Source organism: Desmodus rotundus, chromosome 3 (assembly GCF_022682495.2).
Source record: "Desmodus rotundus isolate HL8 chromosome 3, HLdesRot8A.1, whole genome shotgun sequence".
Classification (NCBI taxonomy): domain Eukaryota; kingdom Metazoa; phylum Chordata; class Mammalia; order Chiroptera; family Phyllostomidae; genus Desmodus; species Desmodus rotundus.
This window is the reverse complement of record NC_071389.1, coordinates 12,734,024-12,758,242: the sequence shown is the minus strand read 5'-3', so window position 1 is coordinate 12,758,242 and position 24,219 is coordinate 12,734,024. Positions and strand designations below refer to the sequence as shown.

Genomic DNA, 24,219 nt, shown 5'->3' with positions numbered 1-24,219 from the left:
TTTCTCAAGTCTGGCTTTTCAGTACATGGGGCTAAGGAGGCTGCTAGCCGTTGAGGTAGCACACACGTGTGGGGGCAGGTATTGAAAGGACGAGTGTGAGAAGTTGGGTCACCTGTGTTCCAGATACGCTCACCATTTACCTTGTAACTAAGACAAGTTGCTTTGCTTTGTCTTAGTTTTCTTGTAGAACAAGGCAATATTTGCTGCCTTCTTTCCCTCCCACACTGAGGTTAAGCAGTGGTGTTTTATGGTAAAATACTTTGTGTTACTCTTTGTCATTAAGTTGTAGCCTTTGTGAGGAAGTGTTGTGGAGTCCCCTTTGCAAGTCTCCAAAAAGAATCACCGAAGCCAAGCTACCTGGAACCCCTTCTCGAGTTTAGAACCACCTAGTGCAGGGAGCCCTTGGAGCTCAAGTGGTGACTGGAAAGGTGTTTGGTCATCCTGTTAGCGCATAAATCCTTCCTTGGCCCGTGCGGAAAATGAAGCGGCCAGAACTAAGCCTCGTTGACTCTGTTTATTGGCAGGATCATGTTGAAAGGTATTCAGAACACATTTAGAATGTGTGTTGGACCATGTATGTCTTTCTGATGGGCAGGTCTGGCCCCAGAGGGGCAGCTTCCCATGTTTTGACCCTCATTGCCAAGAACATCAGGAACAGGTGCCGTGAGCCTTGGAAATAGGGCTAGGCAGGCACCAGGCGGCACAAAGTAACGCAGGAGACTGGCCAGTGCTTACAGTCTCCTTTCTGACCGGAGAGTCATGTTTTTCATTCTCTATTTACCTCTTGAGACATAGTGAATAGTATTGTTCAGGAGAAAGTACACAGCCCTGGCCGGGTAGCTCAGTTGGTTAGAGCTACCAGTACTCCAAGGTTGCAGGTTTGATCCCTGGCCAGGGCACAAGCGATGAATGCATAAACTGGAACAACAAATCAATGCCTCTCTCCCTTACCCTCAACTCAACCGAAGAAAAGTAGAGTACACAGAACAGGTATTTCTTGTGCTTTCGCTTCCCCAACAAATAAACCGCGGGACCAGTTTTTGTCAAATTAATACAGCATACTGCTAACCACGTCACGTTCATCCCTTTTTTAAAATGCATGTTTCAGACAAGTTGGTTATATTTCTTCATAGGGTGAGATTTAAGTATCTTTTCTGAGCCTCTTCAAAGTGTTGGGAAGAAGGAGGTTGCGGAATTCATCTTGTGACTTGTCAAGGAGTTGTATGACCTCTTCTGGGTGACTTTGGTCTGCTGTTAGAACTGGGACCTGCACTGGCTGGCTGGTTACTGGACCAAGCCTTCGTTGTGTCCCCCGGGCAGAAGCAAGACCGTGACCCCTGAAGAAGTGGGTCCCGTCGCCAAATGGCCACGATCCCACGAGCACAAGTGACATGTTGGCCTTCTCACACAGTTGTCACACTTTCCTATTCACGAGGCCATCCGAATCCCCCGCGAAGACAGTCGTAAGAGCTTGTCCAACATAATTACCGTATCAGTCTGAAATAGAGGGCATCGTCTGTTTCCCCCACCACCGTGCTTAAAGAAAAAAGGGAAAAAAGCACCCCGCTTTCAAGGACTTGGCTAAGACTGAAGAGGGCCAGGCCCTTTGAAGTGAAATTGCTCTCGGTCAGGAAGGGAGCCAGCCTCATAACAGCAGCTGGAATGGCAGCTTGAATTCCAGATCTGTTAGTGCTGCCAGGCAGGCCGGCCCTGGGCCACAGGAAGTGGGGGACACACCCCAGGGGAGACAGAAGGCCTAGGCTTTCTGTCCAGGGTTGAATCATGGCCAGCTGGCACACGGACTGGCCTTTGCACACTTGTATCTTGGTCCCTGCTTCCCCTGCCGTGCGCTCTGCTGTGTTTGTATTCGTAACCTAGGGAACGCTGAGCCGCTACCCGCTCTTTATGATCCTGGACAAGTGTGTTTCCCTTTGGGCCCCCGTCAGTGTTCTCTGAAAGGAAGTTGGACGTGTGGAAGTTGTCAAACATGCACTAGGTGGAAGGAGACAGCGGGGCCTCATCTCTGCTCCACTCCCACACCCACCCACTCCCTGGAAGCTCCAGGGGGTACATTTGGAAAATCGCCCAACTGGACTGCCTCTGAGGACTTCTCTTGTTTTGTCATCAGCCTGCGAGTCGCTTCTGAGGTTGGTTTACGTCTGGCGTTTTCGCTGCATCTTCTCCCATCTGTAGCATGCACTGGCTCTCTGGGTGAGAGACTCCAAGCTGTGCTAGACTGTCTAGAATTCTGGAACTAGAGTGAATTTACATTTTGTCTCTCTGGGAGCCAGAGTTAGGGCTGGGCTGCATCTTATGTCTGCACCTAAAACCACTCTGATCCCAGAAACAAATCAACCTAATTAGTATCAGCCTGTTCTAGCTCCCGAGGGCAGGGGTTCCGCCATCTTATCCATCCCTGCATCCCACAGCGAGCCACATGGTACGTCCTCAGCAAGGAAAATGAATGAGCACTTCAGGGTCCACTAGACGCTCCTTTTTCTGTGACAGCAGGACCTCTCTGGGAGGCAGCTTCTGTTACTTTGGTAGAGCCAGAGCTGGCCCCACCTTCAGGGATTTCCAGCTGCATCCTCATTCCTGATCCAGACCTCTGTGTTTCCCAAGGGTGGGTCCCCCGGGGCTGCATCCTCACCAGAATGGCACTGTCTTCTCCCAGTCACTCCTGCAGACCCCCCACACACACACACCCCCAGCCCCTCCTAGACCTTACTACTGCACAGACAACACAACTTGGGGTCCCCCTGCTTTTGAGTTTTCTCCCTTTGCTTCTCCTGCTGGGCAGTCTCTAGCCCCATCTCTCTCCCCTTTGATCCTGCCAGGGAGGGGTGGGCTCCCAGAGGAGAGTGATTTCCAAGAGGTGTCACTGCCATTGTAAAACTCCCATCGTGCATTATTCCCAGTTCATTGTGCCATGCACACATTCATCCTCCAGCCTTCGTAGATGGCAGATATTTTGAAGCCAGCTTTCCTCTCTCAGTGGCAGGGGGGGAGGGGATAGCAGGGGTAGTGGCAAGGTTGCAACACATTAAGTGAAAAAGAAAGGCGTGCGCCTGGAGGCAGCCATGCGTGAGTGGTCAGTCCTGAGTAGTTTGGATTGAAATAGGGCAGGGAAAGCAGAGCTGCGGGGCCTTTGTCCAATCCTCCCTTCGGTACCCAGGCTCCATGCCAGGCTCTGTGCCCAGCCCCCTGCAGCACAGCACTGTTGCCTTCTCCCTAGGGCCCCTGACAGTCTCAGGAGGTGCCCCCCCCCCCAGGACAGGCTAGAGATTATAAGGCTCTTGCACTGAGGTTTTCTGTGAAGAGAAAATGCTGTAATTGAAAAGCTCCTTGATTATAAAGAAGAAATAAAGAGGCCTGGCACAGAAGACCTTTCGTTCTTTGGCCTACTCAGCCAGGGTCGGGCACGTTTCCTCCCTCGTCCCCCGGTGCCCACAGGACCTTAGAGTCTTGGGAATCTTGGAGTCTGCCGGGTCCAGACCATGAAAGGTCACGGCTGCAACTCCTCCCCGAGTGCCTTTGCACCTCGCCGCTGTCTGCCCCCCTCAGGTGGGGCGCCTTTGTCTCCGCTGGCAGTCTGGAATGGTACCATCAGCGTGGCCTTCCCGGCCAGAGTAGGGAGTTCACTGTCTCTTTGTCTCAGCATGGACGGGGAGAAGCAGGAAGCGGCCCTTGATTAGAATTAAGGATCCATGCAGCCAAGCAGATGAAAAAAAGCCACAGGATGGAAAGAGATATGCTTCCGAGGACCCGGGAATGTGTATGCCCTTCCGGAGATGTGTGAGCCCAGCCTGGCTGTAGGCAAGCCAGCTTAGCCTCGGGAGGTCCGCTGGCCCTCAGCCAGCCCTTCCCAAACAGGGTTTGTTTTCACCAAGCATCTGCCAGAACCAGCGCCCTGCAGAACCTACCTGGCTGCGGTGATTCCTACACCACGAAATCCCCTCTGCGCCGTCTCCAGAAGTGCCTTGGCCAGGCTAGTTCAACTTCTTCCCTCTTGTTACCACTTCAGATCAACTCGGTAGCCGTGGGGCACCCTGAGAAGGGCCTGGGATCCAGGCCGAGGCTGCATGCTATGTGGGAAACGATAGGGCTCCCAGGGGTAGTGGTGGGGTGGGCCCAGAGTTAGCAGCTGATGCTCCAGGAGTCTGTCCTTGGAGCTGAGCAGTCATCTTCCTCCTGCCCTGAACTTAACCTTGTTCTACCAGCGCCACTCAGAATGTCTGTGGCCCCATAGCACCAGCAACACTGCAAAGCTTTATTAGAAATGCGGGGACTCAGGCCCTGACCCAGTGAATTGGGACTTCTGTTGGGATCAGGCCACTCCTAGAAGTCTGAGAAGCCTTGGGTGGGGCCTCTCTCTCACCCACTGCTGGCGGGAGCTTGCAGGAGGGCGAATGACAGAGAAGGACTCGAAAGTAAGTGCCCAATCCCATGCCCCTCCTGCCTTTTCACATTTGCCGGGGTGGGGTGAGAGTGAGGCCTGTCCTGCTAGTCCCTTAATCCTCATCTCTCGGTTGGGGTGAGATTCTGTGTGCGGGGGACAGCTCCCTGGGACTGAACACGCGGGCCTGCACGTCTCAGATCTTCAGGAGGCTGGTGTCAGGGCTGCCGGAGGCCCCACATCCTTTCCTTAATGAAATGCAGTCCCAGGGGCGGCTGGGAAATAGAGGGGGAGGTGGAACTGACAGTCACTTGTTAAGCACACAGCAGGTGTTCAATAAATATGCTGAATAAATGAATACAAGACTTGAGTCCTCCCTAAGTCCTACCTGGGAGGTGGGGCTCTTGGACTGGCTGACCTTAGAGGTCCTGTCTGCTTGACCTACTAATTATATATGGTTAATGAAATGGAGGTTTGGCTCTTCCCCTTTCTGGCCTCAGTTTCCCCAGTTATTAGCAAGGGAGTGAGGTCCAGAGGTCTCAAAGATCCCCTCTAACAATGTTTTGTATGACTTGGGCATGTTCTTGGGGCCACCAAGCGAACCCTCACCCGTTGTCCCCCACAGCTCTGACCTTGTGGACACACCGCTTGTTTCCTTGCTTCATCTTGGGCTGCCCCTTGGAGAGGAGCCCAGTGGAGACCAGGGAGAGGTGGGGAGTGGGACCCGGGAGCCACAAGTGTCGGCTGCGCTGCTGTGGCTGCTCCCTTGCATGTGACCTCGGTCAAATCTCTTCCCCTCTGTGGGCCTCAGGCGTCACACTAAGGGGATCTCTGCGACCCCTTCCTGCTTGGTTTTCAACTCCTGTCCCGACCCCACCTTCCCCCTCCACTCCGTTTCCGGTTAGGTCGGGAGTGGGGAGCGAGTTGCCCTGTCCAGGGATCATGTCTGGGAGCCGATAGTCGGATTACCGCTGGGGACTGTCACTATGCACAGGGGCACAGCCTCCACGCCCAGCTAACGCCGAGCCGCCTAGTGCTTCCTCCCGGTCCCTGCAGACATTCGGAGCCCACTGGGGCCTAGGGCGCCTAGCCCGCCTTTCCCGTCGCCCCTGCGTGCCCCGGTTGTGCTCCTCCCCTTGGAGCACGGGCTGGACCGCTGCGTTCTCGCCCGGGCCTTGCCCCAGTCTAGCCGTGTCACCTTGAGCTAGTCCTTGCCCTCTCTGGTTCTCAGTGTCCCCACCTGTAAGATGGGGGCCCAGAGCGCCCGCCCCCGGGACCTGTTGTGAGCGGCGGCGGCCGCGCGGCGGGCGGCAGGGTGGGGGCCGCGGCTCCCGCGCCCGCGGCTCGGGCTCCGCAGTGAGGGGGGAGCGGCGCGGGGCGGGAGCGCTTGGCGGTCACGTGACGTCCCCTCCCCGATCTGCGGCGGCGGCGGCGGAGCCGCGTCGGAGCAGAGCTGCAGCGGCTGCCGCGGGCACCGGAGCGCCGAGCCCAGGACGCCCCCGGCCCAGGCCCGCGGGTGAGTCCGCCCCGCCGGGGCGCGGCCCTGGGAAGAGGAAGGCATGGAGGTGCTCCGGACTCCCCACGACCGGCAGCCAGGACCCCGCGCCGGCGGGCGGGGGGAACGGGCGGGACCCGGGTCCTGGGGATGGGCAGCTGGGGGTGCAGGGTCCGCTTGGCCGCGGCTGGAGGTGGGGAGCAAGGGGCCAGGCCAAGGCTGAGCCGGCCAAACCCCCTCCCCCCGCCTACGGGGGTGGGGCCAGGCCCAGCTGAGGGGCCTCGGGTCCCACCCCCTGGCGTGGGGTGGGGGGCTACTGCCTCTGCTCCACCCGAGGAGGGGGCGCCTGGGGTTCAGAGTACAGAACGAGGAGAAGGGATAGGAGAAGGAAGTGGGCGCGTTCCCTCGATCTCTCGGGAGCGGCCTTAACATCCCCAGAAGGGGGCGCACGGGTTCTCGGAGGAGGGAAGTGGGGGGTCCCCAGGTCCAACGACCCTGAGTCGGGAGGGTGGTGATGTCCTTTTTCCTCAGGGACCGAGCGCGTTTCCCCCTCCCCCTTCCCGTGACCCGCCGCGGAGTAGGGCACACGCGTCACGCAGTCGGGCGCCCCCTCGTCGCTTCCCCTGGTTCCGCAGGATCTGAAGGCTAGGTTGGAATCCACAGGGCGGTCCCCGCGCCCCGCAGGCGCTCTGGTGCCAGTCGTGGGGCGCCTGGGCTTGGGAAAGATACCCTGTGTGTCTTTTCGCACGCACACACACGTGCACACGCTAGCTCAGTAGGTGAGCGCCCTCCTCCATGGTCATCAGACCCTGACCTGTGCGTGACCCCCAAATTCTTGCCTGGGGTGGAGCGAAGGAGGACGGACACCCCAGCCCTCCCACATGGCACATTGGCATCATTCTCCTTCCTCACCAAAGTCAGAGGCGGGCAGGAGGGAGCACTGAGAGAAGCTGGGTCAGGGCATAGCAGGAGAGAAAAGCGGAGGGGAAATGAAGTAAGAGGGTATCATTTCCTCCTAGAAGGGAGCTGGGTGGGGGCTCCTAGCCCACCCTGCTCCTCCTTCCCCAGGGTGTTTGAGGGAAGAAACTGGGGGTGGGGGACAACCCTGAGTTTTCTAACAAATGAGAAGGAACTCAAAGTACCCCTGAAGGGCGACTGGCCTGGCACAGCAGCTAAGGGCAGCAGCTGAGTTGGGGGGGTTCATGCCCAGCTGGTCCCAGGGATCCCCCTTCTCTCTCTAGGACCTCAGCCTTGCTCTGAGACCCCTGGCAGCTGAAAGGTCTGGGGAAGGGGAGATGGTGCCTTAATGGCCTTGGAAAGAATTCCAGGGTAATGATTAATCCTCAAGTGGCGTGAGCTCCTTCCCATCCACAGCAGCGTTTCAAGGCAGGGGCTGAGGTCCCCATCACACAGATAAGGAAACTGTGGCTCCGAGGGGCTAAATGAGCTGCCCAAGGTCACAGAGCCGCCTTCTGCCTGGGCCAGGATCCGTTTTCTGACTCCTGATCCGTGTGATCTCCACAGTGGTGGGGTGGAGGAAGGGTCGGTGACAGGGTGGAGTGGCCCGCAGTGGACCTGCTCCCCTGTGCCATCGGGGTGCACCTGGGTGGAGGTGGAGAAGCTGGCTCAGGTTGAGGAGCACCCCGCCACCTTCTTCGGGGTCCAGAACTCAGACCTTCTCCCCATCTGGGAATCCCATGCTGGCTCTGCCTCCCCTTCTCACAACCAAGACCGTGTTCCCACCCTGCATCTTTCCAGCTCACAGCCTTCCTTGGGCAAAGCCCTCTTCTCTCTGCCCCAGGGTGGCTCCCTGGCAGGGGTCTCAGGAGGTCTCTGTCCTGGCTCTAACTACCCAGCCCCTCCCAGGGGACAAGAGGATTCTTCCTTTGGCCCTGGAAATGCAGAGGGTCTTCTTTTGGCTTGAGAATCTCTGCTGCGTTTGCCGTAGCCCCTCAGCAGGGTCTGCACAGGCCTGGGGTTAGGGAGCCCTGAGACCCTGCTCCCCACCTCTCTGTCACCAGGCCCCGTCCCCTGCCTGGCTGTCATGTTCCTGAGCCTAGAGGTCCTTTGAGGATTCCTGGGGCAGGTCTGTCTGCTTCGCCACCCATCTGTCTGTGGAGGCCTTTGTCCTGGCTGTCAGAGGCTGCGGGGCAGCCACACGTGCTGTGCAAACACCGAGACCCATGCGCAGCCAGACAGAGACACAAGCAGGGCTCAGCTCACAAGTGTCCTGAGACCCAGACCCAGGAACCCAGGGCACACCCAGGTCAAGACCCCAGCCTCCGACTCTGAGCAACACTGCAAACACTGAGACACGCCATCCAGCCATGTACACACAGATTGGAGGCGGGTGTCTGCGCGAAGAGCTTCCTCCAAAGCCCTTGTCCGACTGGTATCTGCTCCCATTGCCTCCTCCAGGGCGCACACGGTGCACACACATGCGGGAGGAGCCCAGGAAATCCCATGCTCCTAAAGATGAGTGTGGTGGATAGGCACAGGCACCCACCCCACCCAGGCCACCACAGGTGCACATACCCTGCGTTACATCAGCTTCCTGCGTGTGGGACGTGAACTCCTCGTCACCCCAGGAGGGGGTGGCAGAGGCCCCTTTGAGCGCCTCCAGCAAAACCTCACCTTCTTCCCTTTTTTTCTGCCTTATGTGAACCTAGCTTGGCTAGGAATACTGGGAGACTGCCTGGTATTTTCCCCTTAGTGGACCCTCCTTTCCTTTTGCCCCTCCCCACGCATACCTATACCTGCCAGGTTGCCAGAGGAGCCTCTTTCCCCCAGGCACCCCCTTGGCTGCCCCTGAAGTACTGCTCCACAGGCCCCTCCCAAGACAGAACACTCTCAGCCCAGGCTCAAGCAGCCCTGGGGTTTCATTTCCTTTGCCACTTTTGCCAGGAGGCCTTGCCAAGTCCTGGTTTCTGCGTTGCCCTCTCAGCAAGGCTAGGGGCCAGCTGGTGTGAAGGGAGGGGAATCCTCCGAGTTCCCCTCTGCTTACCTCCTCGCCTGGCAGAACCTCTGCAGGCTGGGCCCTGACCCCATGGCTGGGCCTCTGGCATCACTGGAGAGCGGCAGCTGGGAGCTGCCTCTGTGGGCTCAAATGAGTCTCCAGGGCAAGCTGGTGCTGCGGGCGGGCGGAGCAGTGAAGGGCTCTGGGCTTTGCTGTTCTCACTTGGGCACTCACCCGAGACTTGCCAGAGCACTGGTTCCGAGTCCAGGCCTGGCTCGGCCTGTTGCTGGCTATGTGGCCCAGGCAAGTCATTTCCCCTGTCTGGGAACTACCTTCAGATCTGAGAGGCAGCTCAGCCTGGTTAGGGAGTGTGAGGGGCAGGTGGCAGCCCTATGCTAATGAGGAGGGGAAGTTTGGCTCTGCTGGGCAGCGGGGCGGTGCCCTGGCTAAGGACTTCTGGCAGACTGAAGACTCTAGGTCAACACTAGGTCAAGCAGGGGTTGCCAGTCTGGGACTTCCTGGCATGGCACCTGGGGTCAACAGAAGGGGGCCTGGGAACAGGGGCTGCAGCCGTAATTTATATCTGCAGGTATTTTCTTGCCCCAAAATGTCCTCTATTTTTAGGGCTGAAGACTAGTACTTGCAGGCAGTGACTCAGTAAGGACGAAGGGAGAAGCAGAGGGGTGCTGGTGGGGGGCATCCCAAAACAGGGGTGTCCCGCAGGGATACCAGCCTCCCCAGACTTGTGATGCCAGTGCTATGTGCTGGCACAGCGGTGGGACCTCACCTCGCTGGCCCCCTTGCTAAGCGATACTGAGCATGCAGTGTGTCCCAGGGATACAGAGCTGAGCTGGGTGTGGCCGCCTTGGGTCCCCACCACAGCCCAGCGGGGCCTCACTGTGGCCACACCTCAGATGAGGGGGAAAGGCTCAGAGAGGTGATGTGCCCTGCCCACACTCTGTTAGAGAGTGCCTCTGCCAGCATGGGGCCACCCTCTGTTGGGCCCCTTTTCGGAAGAAGAAGACCTGAGTTCAAATTCAGACTTTGCCATTGACTAGCCGCACAACTTGGGGCGAGTCGCTACACCTCGGTTTCTTTATCTGCAAAGTAGGGATCACCCACTTCATGCACCTGATGAGGTTGTTTCAAGGGTTAAGGAGACTAATGTAGGTAAATGCCCAGGGCCACGCCCAGCTCCTCACGGGCACTCGTCGGGCTCCAAGAGGCGATGGGCTGGCAGTTGTCAGGAATCCGAGTCCGTCTCTGCTGTGTGCCTTTGGACAAGTCTCTTGCTGTCTCTGTGCCTCACCTCCTCCATGGGATAGGGAAGACGAGCCCTGGTTTGCCTGTCCCCTCGGGAGTGTTATTTGTGCCGATCAGACGTGGCAACCGGGAGCCTCTGTGGAAAACGTGGAGCCGCACGCAGAGATATGAATGCACAGGAAGAAAAGCAAATGACAGAAAAGTGTGGAGAAGAATAGTTTTAAAAACTTCAAATATTTTATTACAGCAAGAAAAAAATAAGCCTTTTTTTCAGTGTTTTGGGGTTGTGGGTAGTTTTTTCATAGCTCCACGTCCCCAAGGCAGTTGGCATCGCTGTCCTCGTGCGAGATGGGTAGTTTCCCCTGAGCAGTCCATGTCGGGCACCTAGTAGGTGGTCAGTGAGTGGTGATGGTGGCTGTGGGTGGAATGATGAGTTCCACGGTGAAAGGAGCTGAGTGTGTTTGGGGTCGCGACTGGGCTCACCGTGATCAGAGCACCGGGTTTGCCTCAGTGGGAGGTGTGTGTAGGGTTGAACGGGGTTCAGTTTATGAAGGGCCTTGAATGCCAGGCTAAGGAGCTCGCATTTCCCTGAAAGCCAGTGGGGGAAACCATCGGAGGGACTGGCTGAGCCTTCAGTGGGCAGGCCTCGGGTACCTGGCCAGGCTCACCAGCCAGGAGTGAGGAAACAGCCTGGCAAAGTTCTCTGCCCTGCCCCTGCCATCTGTGGCTCTTTCCCTGGGGCTCATTTTCCCAGGCATACAAAGGAAAGCCTCCAGCATTTTCCATCCCAGGGGCAAGCGAGACGACCTGGCACCAGCCGGTCAGGGAAGGAGGGGGCTGTCACCTGTGCTGGAAATCAGGAGACCTGTGCCCCCCTCTGACCCTGCCCTGCCAGTTGGGTGACCTTGGCAGAATCACCTGCCACTGTGAGCCTCCCTTTCATCCGTGCAATGGGTGGATGCAGTTTCTGCCTTTGCAGTTCGACTCCAGGGGACCGAGCTGATGGCCAAGTTGTGAGTGCGCCTCAGGTGTGTCTTGTCTCTGGGGCATCGTGTTGTTTCTTGCAATTACCTATTCCCCAGGTTCCCCTGAGAATTGGGGCTGCTGGGATTTGGGGGGACTGTGGGTGAGGATAGACTCATGAGATGATGGAAAGGCCATGACCTTCTCAAGGCCACAGGAGCCACACGCCTGCCACAGCCAGACTGTTAGAGGAAATGGAGGGTGAGGCATGTGGGTGCAGCCCTCTGCTCTGCTCCTGAGTTCTTGGGGCCAAGTGCGTGAGAGAAAGACATCCCGGTCCCCAGCTCAGCAGACCGCCTTCTCCGAGGCCACATGCCTTGGAGTTAGGGCTTTGGGGGACGGGGTGGAGTAGCTGATGGACGGTGACCTTGGGAACTCCTCTCTGCTTGCTAGTTCAGTGCCGGAACTGCTGGGGCAGCCCTGACTCTCCCATTCTCAAAAGCAGAGCGTGCCATCGACCGGTCAGGGGGTCCTCGCCCAGCCTCAGGGGTCCCGAGAGAGGCCGTCCACCCCTGGCAGACTGCTGAGACAGGGCCTGGCAGGCTCTCGTGCTGCCTCAGGCTCTGGATGCTGCTGGGTTGGAGGCTCTGGGTAGGTGGGCTCAGCCTCACCCCATTCACCACCTGCCTCCGCCTGAGATGTGGGAGCTTTCTGAGTACAAAAAGGCGTCCTTACGTTCCCTCTCCCAGGGCTTCAAGCTCCCAGAAACAGGACCAGAAAGAGCCCCTGGGGCAGAGTGCTCACCTGTCCCAGTTACCAGACAAGCCCCCAGGCCTTGCTGGCTAGAGAGGTCTGGCCCTCAGCGGTCCTCTGCGGGGCAGAGAAAGCTGGGCCCTGCCCCCTCCATTGCTCCCACGCCATGCAGTTGAGGTCTGCCCCATGTCCCAGGATGAGAACTGGCTGGCTGGCTAAGGGGTTCCGGGGGTTCGGGCAGGGGAGAAACCGACTGGAGGCTGGATGGCAGAATGCAGCTGGGCCCTCTGCCAAGCACTTTTCACGGATCTATCTCATTTAATCCTCACTGCAACCTTTATTAGCCTGCCCAAGGTCACCCAGCTGGTATGTGGCTGGAGCTGAGATTGAATTAAGGGCTGTCTGACTCCACTTTCAATCACTCCGTGTACTGCATGCAGAAGTATGTGGGGAGGGGAGTGCGCAACAGAGGGGAATGGGCTGTGCCCTAGTGAGTGGGGGCGGTTCTGGGCAGGGGTCATGCAGCTCCAGCTCTTTGGCTGTCCCCACACTTTCAGGACCTGCCCCTGAACCTCCAGCTCCTCCCTCCTCCCTGTCCCTTCCCCATGGCCGGTCCTTGGGGCTCAGCAGCCAGGAACGGGCTGGGGAAAGAGGATGAATGGGGAGATTTGTTTGCAGATGTTCCCAGGGACGTACAATCCCACAGATACTAGCTTCTCCCAGGCCCCCTCTGTCTGCCTGAACTCCCAGCCCGGGAACCAAGAAATCCTCAGCACCAGAGCTGGAGAGGAGCCCGTGGAGATCAGCTGGTCCCACCCCCTCGTTTTACAGATAATAATTATTATGATTACGCCCGATGGTGGCAATTCACAAAGGGCTTTCACATCTGGGTTGCCTCCGTGCGTGCCAGAGCCCTTGGGGCTGGCAGAGCTCGTGTGGCAGTTGTTCCCCTCCCCACTTTGTGGCTGAGGATCCCGAGGCTCAGGGAGGCAGAGGCGGGCCTTGGGCACACACCTGCCTGGCCTTGGTACTGGGCTCCAAACCCAGCTCTCCCTCCCCCCTCAGCTCATCACACCACCCTGGGGCCTTGAGGCCTAGGGCCCATGAGGTGTGGCTCAGGACTGCATCCTGCTTTAGGGGTGGGGCAGGGGGCTGGTTCTGAGAGGTCAGCATAGGAGCCAGGCAGGTATCAGGTGAAGCTCTGGGACTCCCAGTGCCCCCTGCCTTTCTCCCTGTTGTGGGGACATGGTCCCCTTCTCCTCAACAAGAGCAATAGACTGAGGGTCAGACCTGTTCCCTAGAGGCCTCTCCACCCACTATGGCCATGGGGAACAGGCTGCCCCAGAAAATCAGCCTGCACAGGCTCCTTGGAGAGCCCTCGTTATATGGGGAAGGACACTGGGCCCAGAGGGGTGGGACCTGCCCACAGTCACAATGAGCCCATGGCAGAGCTGAGCCGGGGACGGGGGTCTCCTGACTCTGCGAGGCTCTGCCAGCACATGTCCAGTAAGAAAGTAAAGACACGCCCAGTTGCTGGGGGCCTACTCTGTGCCAGCGCCAAGCACATCACACTGAATCCTAAGAACAACCCTATGAGGCAGGTACCACTTTCATCATTACCATCCCTTGTACAGGTGAAGAAACCTGAGGCTTGGAGAGGTTATGAAAATGCCCAGTCACACACCAGGAAGTGACAGAGGCAAGGATCCTAAAGCGGGTCCCTCTGACTCTGGACCCTGCTGATGTCAGCCCCTGTATATATCATAATAAGAAAAAATTGACTTTATCTTTGTGTTCATAGCCGACCTAGGACATTATTCATTCACTGAATGTTTATGGAGTGCCTACTACGCTGAGGAGCCCAGGGAGCTGGTCTGGAGTCAGAGGCCATGGGTCAAGGGTGAGAGATCAGGCAGAAGGTAGAGTGTCTCCAGACACCCCTAAGCAAGGATGGCTGCCCCTCCCCTCTTTTCCCCCCAAACCCAGCCCCAGACTGTGCGTCTGCAACTTCTTTCTCTGCCCCTCTCGTTTGCCCACAGTGTACATTATAGCCTGACTCACCCCTCTGGGGAGAGAGGGGGTTCTCTGGATTTTGAATATCCCAAAGAAGACCCTACTGGCAACAGCACTGGCACCCAGCAGCCACCAAGCCCTTCGTGGGCACAAGGCACTGTGCTGAGCCCTCTCCCCGTTCACACCACCTGCTTAATACCCAGCATCACTCTGTGAGCTAAGAGCTAGTCTATCTCCATTGTCCAGATGTGGGAACTGAGGCTAGAGTCACGCAGCCAAGACTGGGCCGGTGCCCTGCTGTGTCCATCTCTCGTGCCTGTTTCCTTGCGGGGGGTGGGAGGGGGGTCACTCAGCCACAGTCTGTGCCCAGCTGTGTGGTCATGGGGTTAGAATCCTGGTTCCTGGGAGGCAGGGCTTCAGCCAAGCAGCAAGTATTTAGTAAGCACGGGCTGTGTGCCTTGGGGAGATGCTTCATGAAGGTAGAGCTTGTGAAGATGAGGAGATGGGGCTCCTTTGTGAGGGATGCAGCCACCGCACCCAAGGCCTGAGGTGGAGGAGGCGTTCAGGCCTCCAGGGGTGTCAGGGAAGGGCAGTGGGTGCTGTCTGAAGGACTTTCTTCTTGGCAGCAGTGTCCCCGAGAGTGACTTAGAGCAGAGTTAAGTCCTCAGAGGATCTTTACAGCCACTGCTCCTTTCACCTGCCCTTGGGCGAGCCCAGCCGGGCCTCAGTTTCCTGGTCTGAATGGGGATGATAACAGCAGCTAGTTTACAGGGCGATAGTGAGAGCCGGCCCAACAAGAGTGCTGGGCACAGGGCCTCTGGAGCTGGTAGCTTCTCTTACTGAGCCGGGGGGTGTGTGTGCGGGGAGGCTGAGGTCTTGAGGAGGCATCAGAAGAGCTGGATCTGCTCTGTTTGCAAGCCTCAGTTTCCCCATCAGTCTGGCTGACATGTAACCGTTGCATAATCTGCCTCACGGGGCTGTTGTGGGGATCACACAGGTCTCAGGACGCGTAGGTGCGGCCCGGTGATCTGCACAGGGAGTGAACGGGTCCCGGGGGAGAGGGAGTCGCAGGAACACAGTGGGCGTCTGCACAGCTACCGTCATTGTGGCGCGCAGGTGTGCCTTCGTGGCCCGGGAAAGGCGCGGCAGTTCGCTCCAGGGAGAAGGGAGAGGGCGACCTCTGCAGACAGCCTTCGCAGAAGGAGACAAGTAAGGAGTGCGGGGATGGCGAGTGCAGGGCCAGGAACGCAGGGCGCTACCTCCTGGCGCCCTGGAATTTCCCACCCTCCCCAGGAGAGACGCCCGGGGCGCTGTCCCTGGTCCTGGAGCCCTCCCGCTCCTTGTCATGCAGTTCCTGTGGTGGCCATCGGAGGGCGCCCGGGACCGCGGCGGACTCCCCAGGTCTGTTTCAGAGCACTTTTATTTTTTTTTAAAGGTGCATTCATTTCCCTCTAATGGCCTACCTACACACCTAATTTCAAAAAACCAAACGATATACTGCCCTAAGAGAAGAAAAAGCCCTCTACTTTCATAGATAAATATTCTAGCATGATCGCACCCCAGGACCTAACAAAGTAACCAAGTACTTGCACCTGTATGCATGTGTATATACATATATAAACCGGAGTTAGGTTCTAGAATGGGGTAAATGGGCTTTTCGCCCACGTGAATATCTGCGGAGATATTCGCTGAGTAGCAAGTCTTCTTCCGGTGGGACTCTTCCCAGCTTAGCTTTTCTAGCCCCACCCACTGAGTGACAGTGATGATCCCCAGTAATTGCCGTGGACAAAATCCATCCTCGTGTATTTTCCTAATGCCCTCTGGAGGCAATGCCACCCCCTCGTTGAGAACCACAGCCAGAGTGGGGGACTGGGCTGGGTGAAGAGGGGCTCACAGAATCTCAGACTGGCTGAGTGGGAGGGTGGCACCTTAAGGAGTTGTCAGGGCCTCCCACCCCCCATCTTACAGATGGACCAACAGAGGCCCAAAGTGGGAAGGGATTGTGCTAGAAAACAGAATGAGTGACCAGCTGAGCTGGGGCCACAGCTGGGGTCTCCTGCCCCCTGGTACAGGGCTCGGTGAGCCTTGTTGCACCGGGTGATGCGCTGGTCATCAGGCATTCTCCCTTCCAGCTCAGCCTACTTGCCCCTGAAAGTGGGCAGGAAGGCCCTTAACAGGGGGCCAGGAGAAGAAGGCTGGCTGGATTCCAGCCCACAGTGTCAGAGAAGGGCCTTGACTTCCCCTCTCATTGGGGGTGCAGCAGTTGTACGCCCCCTACCCTCAAAGGGCCACCCTCTCCCCTACCTTTATTTCTTCCCAGTAGTGAGCTGGGCACTGTGTATGTGTGACATGTCTGTGCACATGTGTCTGTGTATTGCATGTGATCTAAGGGCGTGTGGGTCTGTGACCTTTGTGCATGAATCTGTTGTCATTGGTGTGTGTTCACACGTGTGTGCAAACCCAGCCACAGTCATTAGGTGATTACACGGTGATTTGGGAACCTGTGTGTGTGGGCTTGACCTGACTGGCATGTGGGTTTGCAGAGCAGGGGCTGGTGTCCATGTGAGCACATCCGCGTGCGTTTGATCTGAGCCATCTCCGCAGGCACGAGCCAGATGTCTCTGTGCGCGGTGCAAGGGCAAGCGCCTGCGTGGCCTGCGGTTCCAGTGCGGGTGTGCGTGCGGGCCCGGCCCAGACTTTACCTGTCTTGTTCACCCTCTATCGCCAGGGCCTGGACAGTGTCAGGCACATGGCAGAGGCTCAATATGTGTTTGTTGAGTGATCGAGAGAAGGAAGACATGCCCTCATGTATGTCTGTGTTTCTAGAACGGTTTTGCTATCAGGGATTTTAGAGGCACATGGTCCCTATGAGATATTAGGTGGAGACATTAATTCTGGCCATTTTGTCCAGGCCAGATTGTCCTGATCCCTGATGGGGACACTGTGAGTGGACAGGTGTCTCAGGAACACACTGAATGGGGTAGGAGTCTTAGAGCCAGGAAGCCAGGACAGGAGATGGCTGGGTCAGTAACCTCACTGGACCACTGCTTGGGGAGCCAAGCCACACCCACTCCTCCCACCCTCCCCAGGGCCTGGGGACCCCCGAGGAGAGTCTTGCTCCAGGAGCTCAGGGTTTGCAGCATCTTGGGATTGGGTAGGTGTGGCTTAGCTGGAAAGGCCACAGGCTAAGGATAATGATGCTTCGATGATGGATAGTGGATAATGGAGTTCTCCGAAGGCAAATGCATCTTTCCATTATTTTGTCTCTAACCCAGCAAGATGAGAGTGGGTGTTTAACAGATGAGCAAACTGAGGTCCAGGGAGGAAAACTGATGAATACAGAGCCACACACACAGGGGCCTGCTAGCCAGGCAGGAAGCCCAGAACTGCCCTGTCTCCTGCCCAGGAGGCCCCAGACAGATACCCTCAATGGGAATGGCTGGGGCAGCTGAGGTTGCGGGGCACCCTGGCAAGAATTGACCCCACCGGCCCCACTTGGAGCCCAGGCCTGAAATCTTTTCAGGAGTCTGCCCCTTGCTTACATTTCCCTGCTGTGGGTTGGGAAGTGGAAGCTGGAGGCAGGTGGGTAGAACTCCCAGGGCTCAACCCAGGGTGAACTTGGAAAGGAAGCTCTGCAACACTCCACCCCTACGCCCTTCCCTCCTCCTTCACACAGTCTGACACTTGTTTGAGCAACCCGGGTGCAAATCTAGGAGACCCAAAAGAGACTTTCTTCTAGAAGGAGGGTCTGGCTCCTGGGGGCAACCTGGCTCTGGTTTCTAGGTGAGAGGCTGGAGGGAAAGGAAGAAGGGAGCTCATGCCTCCCTGTCCCTTGTCCTTGGCATCTTCAGGCTCGCATGCCATGATGCAAAGGCTAAATTCTTGGAAGTGGCCTTGCAGGTTAAGAAGGTGCATTTCAATGATGCTATTGCCTGAGGGACCATGCGCTGGCCAGGGAGTGTCCTGTGCATTCCTGGCTCAGGGAATGTGACCCCCACCCCACCCCCAGCTCTTGTCAGTGAGGCAGCTGCAGCTGGTCAGAAATCAAGAGGCGGGAGCGCACACTGGGTTCTTTGTCTTTGGTGGGAACCTTGTGGCCCCCACAGCCCTTCTCAAGGGCCCACTGTCCCAATACCAGCGGGACTTCCCGGGGGCCAGGCCTGGCTGGGAAACTTGGCACATTGGAGGCCCCTTGGCCACCCTGCCAAGTGGACATGCAGAGCCCACTTAGGCATCATTCCTACCGAAAAGGCAGACTGGCGAGACTGAGGGCCATGTGCGGGGGTACAGCAGCCTGGGTATGGCGGGAGTCCTGGGTCCCAGCCCTGGCACTGCATACAGCCCCCAGTGGCCCAGGCCTAGCTCCTCGTCCTCCCTTCCCGCCAGCTCTCTGCCCGCCCCCCCCCCCCCCCACTCAGGAAGAGAAGACTTCCTCCCTCCTCAGTGCCCCTCGGAGCCCAATGAACTGCCCTGTGAGGAGCGGGCTTCCTGCACCGCCCAGGCATGGTCCCTCTACCCAGGAATGTGCCCTGGCTCCAGAGCACCCTGCCAAGAGGGAGTCAGACCCTTCTCTGAGAACCAACCCTGGGGATAGTTCTACGGGGGAGGAAATCACTCCTGCCCTGCTGGAGTCTGAACTCTGCAAGGGCTCCTCCACCCACCAGAGTGGGGAGACAGGGGAAGGGTGGGAGCAGCGAGGGGGCTGAGGGTGGACCTCCCAAGAGAGAAGTGATTGCTGTGTCATCCGGGTCTTCGTCTGACATGGGGAGACTGCGCCCCACCTCCCCCGTCTGGTGAGGCAAACTGCAGGGTCCTGAACCCAGACTGGTCATTTCCCAGGGGAAGATGGTGCTACCTGGCCCCGGGCCCAAAAGGAATAGTTCCTGAAAGGGTTCTGTCACCCTATCACCGTGCTCTTGGTTGTCCTTCCTTCCTTGTCCCTCCTCCATCCAGTGTGCATCTGTTGCCTGCAGTCCTTTTAAACAGAAAACCCCATGGGAAACCTCAAGGCTCTGGGCACTTGCCTGGGTTTGGGGGCCGGGGGTGAAGAATAGTCGCTCCCTCTGGGGGGGGGGCAGAGTGGGCATTCTGGAAGGGGTGGGAGAGTCCTGGGGGCAGGCAGTGTCACGTGTCTCCTGACACACTTCTACTTGTGGTGGACTGGACTGTGAGCCCTAGGTGAGCTGGGTGCAGAGGAGGGGCTCAGAGTGTTTGTCGAGTGAATGTGTGACGGACGATAGGGCTCAGCCCAGTGTTGCTGAGTGAGGGAACCCAGACTGGATGAATTTTCAAGAAGAGGGTAGAGATCACCATTCCTGCCTCTTTGCACCTCCTCCTCACCCAGGGAGAAGGGGACGAGAGTGAGCAACAGAAGGGCCATTGGAGATTCGGTTCCTTCTTTCACTTATTTGCCTGAGCAGAGCTTCTAACCTAGTCTGGGGCTCGTAGCTGGAATTTATCGAGCGTTTGCTGTGTGCCAAGCCTGGGCTGAGCACTCTGCATGGAGTAACTCATTCCATTACCACAAGGGCAGGTGGGGGTTAGTTCCATTTTACAGATGAGAAATTTGAGGTACCCTCAGGGAGGGCACGGACCTGACCACGTTGCAGACCATTTGATCCTGGATTCCAAGTTCTTGGCCTGCCCTGCTTGCTGTGAGCTCTCCTCTCGTGATGACTGGGACAGATTCGCCAACAGCTGCGGGTGGGGGATGAAAGAGGGTGCCGCCCCCAGAAGAGGGTCCGCACGGCCTGGTGCGTCCCTGGCCTGGGGTGGAAGGTTTGTCTCCTCCTACGCCCCTAACTCCTTTTTGCCGCCGCTACCGAGGGCACGCCCGCCGCTGCCCCCAAGGTCCCAGCTGGGAAAGTCCAGCGAAGCCCCCGCCCCGGTCCGAGGGCGGCGCGAACAAGCGGCCCTTTCTGCACGCGGCTGCCCCCGGCAGCTGGACCGCAGCCCGCGGGGGGCAGACAATCCCGGGGCTTGTAGCCGGGGGAGGGGCGGCCCGAGTTGCCAAGGTGACCCGGGCGGGCGCGGGGAAGGCAGCTCCAGCTCGGCGCGGCCAGATGGGCAGGCGGGCGGCGGCGACGGCACCATGAGCTGCCGGAAGCGCAGCTTCACCTTTGGGGCCTACGGAGGGTAGGTGTGCCGGCCGCGGGCGCCGGTGTGCGTTCGCGGGGTGCGCAGTAGGGGCGAGCGCGTGTGCACTTGTGTGCGCAGGGCCGCCGGTGCCCCGGCTTGGGTTCGGGTGGTTCTGTACCTAGTTTGTGAGTTTGTGCGTGTGTGCGAGGCAAGTGTTTGATGTAGGTGTGTAGTGTGCAGGGCTGTGTGTGTGTGTGTTCCTGTGTGTTGTGGTTGGGTGTACCGTGTGCACGTGGGGGGGCGTGAACGTTTCTGTGTTTGTGTCCCAAGTGGGTGACCCTGCTTACTCATGTGGCGGGTATATGGACAGGAAGCCGGGCCTGCGTGTGCGCACTCCTGGGTGCATGTATAGTGGGGTGGGCCGAGGCCGGTCAGGGAGGCCCTGCAGGGGACCTCACTTGGTCTCTGAATGCTCTGGGCCCCTGCACTGAGGCTTTGGACTAAGGGAACCTGGAATCCATTAGCGCCCCCCTCCCACCCCTGGGCTGCCCCCATCTCTCAGGGACCCCCTTCTGCCAGGCCTGGGCCTGGAGACCAGGGCAGGCTGGGGGTGGGGGTGGTAGTCAGAGTGGTGGCTGGTCCATGTCGGGTCACTATCCTTCTTGACCCCAAGTGCCTCCTCAGAGGGGCCTAGAGTTGTGCTGGGGGAGGGGGGCGGGGGGGGTGGTTCTTGCCTTGGGCAGAGACTTGGTAAATGGGGAGGAAGACTGGGTAGACAGACTGGGGCCAGAGCCTCTTCCCTGGCTGGACAAGTAGTTGCATAACCTTCACCAGGCCCTGCCTCCCTGCAGTTAAAGGAAGACCCACCTTTGGGGTGTGGAGTAGTTGGGGTTCACACAGGTAGCACTGCTGGTGCAGGCTAGGTGCCCTCTGGGCTGTGGGGGTGTGCCCAAGGTGCCCCTCCTTGTGGATACTCAGTCTTCAGGGGGCCCTGGCAGAGGGGCTGGGTGGGCTGCCTCCCTTGTCTGGCGCCCTGCTGAGCCATCAGGTGAAGAGAGGAGCCTGGCTGAGCCCTGAGACTGCTGGTCAGCTGATACCGAGACGCAGTCCAGAGAGTCAGGCTGGGCTCTGTTGTGCGACCTTGGGCAAGTCCTGGCTTCTCTGGCCTCCCTGTCCCCGTCTGCAGAGTCCACATCAGCTGATCCCTGAGAGACCCCGGCCCTGTCCCCCCAGACAGTGCCCCCTAGCTGGCGGAGTCTGGTTTGGGGCCCCTTTGCCATTCTCCTCTGGGCTCTGGGCAGGAGGCAAGTGCTGTTTGTTGTCCCAACAGCTGCTGAGCCCCTTGGCCCCAGCTAGGCGGAGGGCGGGGCCTTCTCCAGGCCTCCCAGCCCCAAGGTGCCCTCAGAGGTGGACGGGGGAGCACCTGAGAGGGGGCACCGCCCACACACGCTTTCTGAAGCAGGACCTGGAGGGATTCGGGGAGATAAAGGCGGGGTAGCCCCTAAACTCTGGAGGCTTGAGGACTTCCTCTGGCTCTGCTTTGGAGGCAGGGTACGTGTGTGTTGGGGATGGGATGGGGGAGGACGCTCAGGTGGACGTCCTGCTCCCAGATTCGCTGGTGGCTACAAGTGAGCACCAGCTCCCAGATCAAGGAACACTGCTGGTGAAGTGTGTGTTTGTGAGGGGGGCGGGGTTCTTCCTAGACACCCACACCCTTTAGTCCTGTTTGGACACACTGCAGCTGGCCTCACCACACCCCACATCCTTGCTCTGACCCCAGCTGCTGTGCTCCATGTCCCACTCCACCCGTTGCAGGACCTTCCACACTGACCCCCACTCCTCTGCCACCCCATAGCCTGTCCCGGGCCACTGCTTCCTACCCCTGTGTCCCCAGTCCTGCCTCTTTTCCTTACTCTTTTACCCCACACCTTCCCATGTCCCTCATCTGATGTTAGGGCTCCTGCAGCCTGGGGGGATGGAAACGGTGCATCAATACCTCCTCCCGGCTCCTCTGCGAGGGGCGGGTTGGTGGGGTGCTGGGCAAGGCTGGGTAAGAAGGGGCCACCCCCTCACCTGTTGCCCCTCTCGCTGTGTTTCAGGGTGGACAAGTCCTTCACCCCTCACCGGAGTGTGTGGTAAGTCCTGGGCTGATCTGTGTGGCTGTTCCCTGGGGACACTCTGGAACCAATACCACCCCCTATAACACCAGGCCAGACCCCACCAGCCCTCCAGCCATCCTCTCAAGGCGATGGGGTGGGCAGACCTCTCACCAGCTCTGCCCCCAGGGACTCTCCCCCAACAGTTCCTGCCAGAGCCCCCCTTGGAGTCAGGCAAATCAGGTTAAATGTCAGCTCTGCCACTGCGTGTGTGACCTTCAGCAATTCACTAACCTCTCTGGAACTCGGCATGCGCACCTGTGACCTGGAGATTAAACTCTGTTTAACAGAGTGTAAGTTGTAAAAACAGAACAGAACAGGGCCTGGCATGTTGTAGGCCCTCAGTGAAAGCGCTTCCTTCCCCTCTCTTTTCTTTCCTGACTCCCAGTGGCTCCTCCCAGCTGGGCTCCGGGGCCCTGAGCCTCTTTGCTGACCCCCAACCCCTCTAGTTCCCCTGCACTCGTAGCCCTCAGAAGCCTCTCCTCCAGCCCATTTCCTCAGTATGAGGTTACCCTGTGTTTGGAGGAGGAGGGAAGGCGGCGGCTGTGCCTGCAGCTTCCCCAACACGGAGAGCAGTGGGTGGAGGTGCAGTCTCACCTCGGGGTTCACAGCACCCCCCGGGGCCGCAGCAGGCGGGTGCCTCCCGGCTTCCCTGGCACCAGCATCACACGGGCCCAGCTGGCTGCTCCTGCTGCCACTTCAGCTCCAGCCGGAGAGCCCCTGAGGGCTCTGGCTCCTGGTTCCTGCCCCTGCTGAGGACCTGTCCCCAGGTTCTGCAGTGTCCCCAGCTGCTGGATGACTCCCACCTGGCACCATTGCCCCCAGGAAGCCCATCTGGGGTGGGAGGCACCCAGGATGAGCTCCAGGGCCTGCTCTTTTATTTTCCTTTGAGGCTGTCTGTGTAACCTGGGGCCGCTTACTCCCCCTCTCTGGGCTTTTGTCTGCTGCGGTGCCCAGTCAGTTTGAGCCTCTACTCTGTGTAAGACTGTGTGCTCGGCGCAGAGCAGAGGCAGGGTGAGGAGAGAGAGATGGAGGTGAGGAAGATGCCATCTCTCCTCCAAGGAGTTCAGAAACAATATCCCAATAACCCATTTTCCAACCACCTGCTGTGCACCAGGTACTGTTAGGTGCTTGAACTGCGTCATCTGACATAATCTTTCCCACATCCCCGAGTTCGGGATTATTATCTCTAATTACAGATGCAAACAATGCGGTGGGGAAGTGACTTCCCCAAGTTCGTCAGTGGCAGAGCTGGGATTTAAATCTTGGTCTCCCAGAGTCTGCAGAGTCCAGAGTGTCTCCCACTCTGTCCCAGGGCTTCCAGGCCACAGTGGGGGGTCTCAGTGAAGGATGCACTTGAGGGAAACTTGAAGATGGAAGGGTGACCCACAAAGCCCACTCTAGGGAGCCCTCAACGAAGAGTCATAGATGAGGGCTCAGGCCCAATAGTAAGCAACCTGCTCTGTGATGTTGGGCGAGTCCCTTTTCTGCTCCGGGCCTCAGATGACACCTATAAAGTAAGATTCTGAAATCTCCAGGAATGTCCATTACTCACAAAGTCTTGCCCCACGCCCTCCCTGCTGGAGCTGCTGTCCAAGGTGCCAACCCCTAGGCCTCCCCCACCACCCCCACTTCTGAAAGCTGATTGATTACTTAGCCCCCAGCCCGTGCCTGGCATATAATTAGTATAAAATGTGGGTCATTTTGACTATTAATTATGATTTCCTGGCATTCAAGGCCTGCCCCCACCTCCCTTTCCAGCCTGGGACTCACACTCCCCTTGCCCTTCATTTCTGATCAGCAGGAATGTGCACCCCAGTAAGCACCACTTCCCTGCTTTTGCTCACGCCGCCACCCCATAGGCCCTCCCATTCATTCCACAAGTCTTCACCACGCCTCCAGCCCACCCTCATCACTGTCTGTCGAGGGTTTGCTTCCCTGACCCTCCCCTCCATCTTTGTCTCCCTAGAACACCACCCCCGCTGCCTGTCACGCCTGCAGACCACACATTCGTGCTCTTGCCCAGGGTGGTGGGGGGACAGCATGGCCTTCAGAGCCTGCAGACATGGGTTTGAATCTGCCTCTGCCACATCCTAGTGGTGTGACCTTGGGCAGGTCACTTCCCTTCTCTGAGCCCCACCTGACA

At 58.3% G+C, this 24,219-nt stretch overlaps 1 protein-coding gene across 7 annotated transcripts in view; it reads left to right on the top strand.

Moving 5' to 3' along the window:
• The first annotated feature begins 5,775 nt into the window (after positions 1 to 5,775).
• Positions 5,776 to 24,219, top strand: part of RAP1GAP (RAP1 GTPase activating protein) — a 61,859-nt gene continuing 43,415 nt past the window's right edge. For 2 of the 7 annotated variants that reach the window (XM_053920115.2, XM_053920114.2), the window contains exons 1-2: positions 5,811 to 5,912; positions 22,017 to 22,052. Coding sequence is in view for 1 of the 7 variants with exons in the window: in XM_053920113.2 (XP_053776088.1) it covers positions 19,931 to 19,974; positions 22,017 to 22,052 (80 nt within the window). In the remaining 6 variants the exon portion in view is untranslated. Of the gene's footprint in view, positions 5,913 to 19,843; positions 19,975 to 21,452; positions 21,469 to 22,016; positions 22,053 to 24,219 lie in introns of those variants that run through there. The other 5 variants (XR_008426348.2, XM_053920113.2, XR_008426343.2 and 2 more) reach the window with 5 other exon arrangements.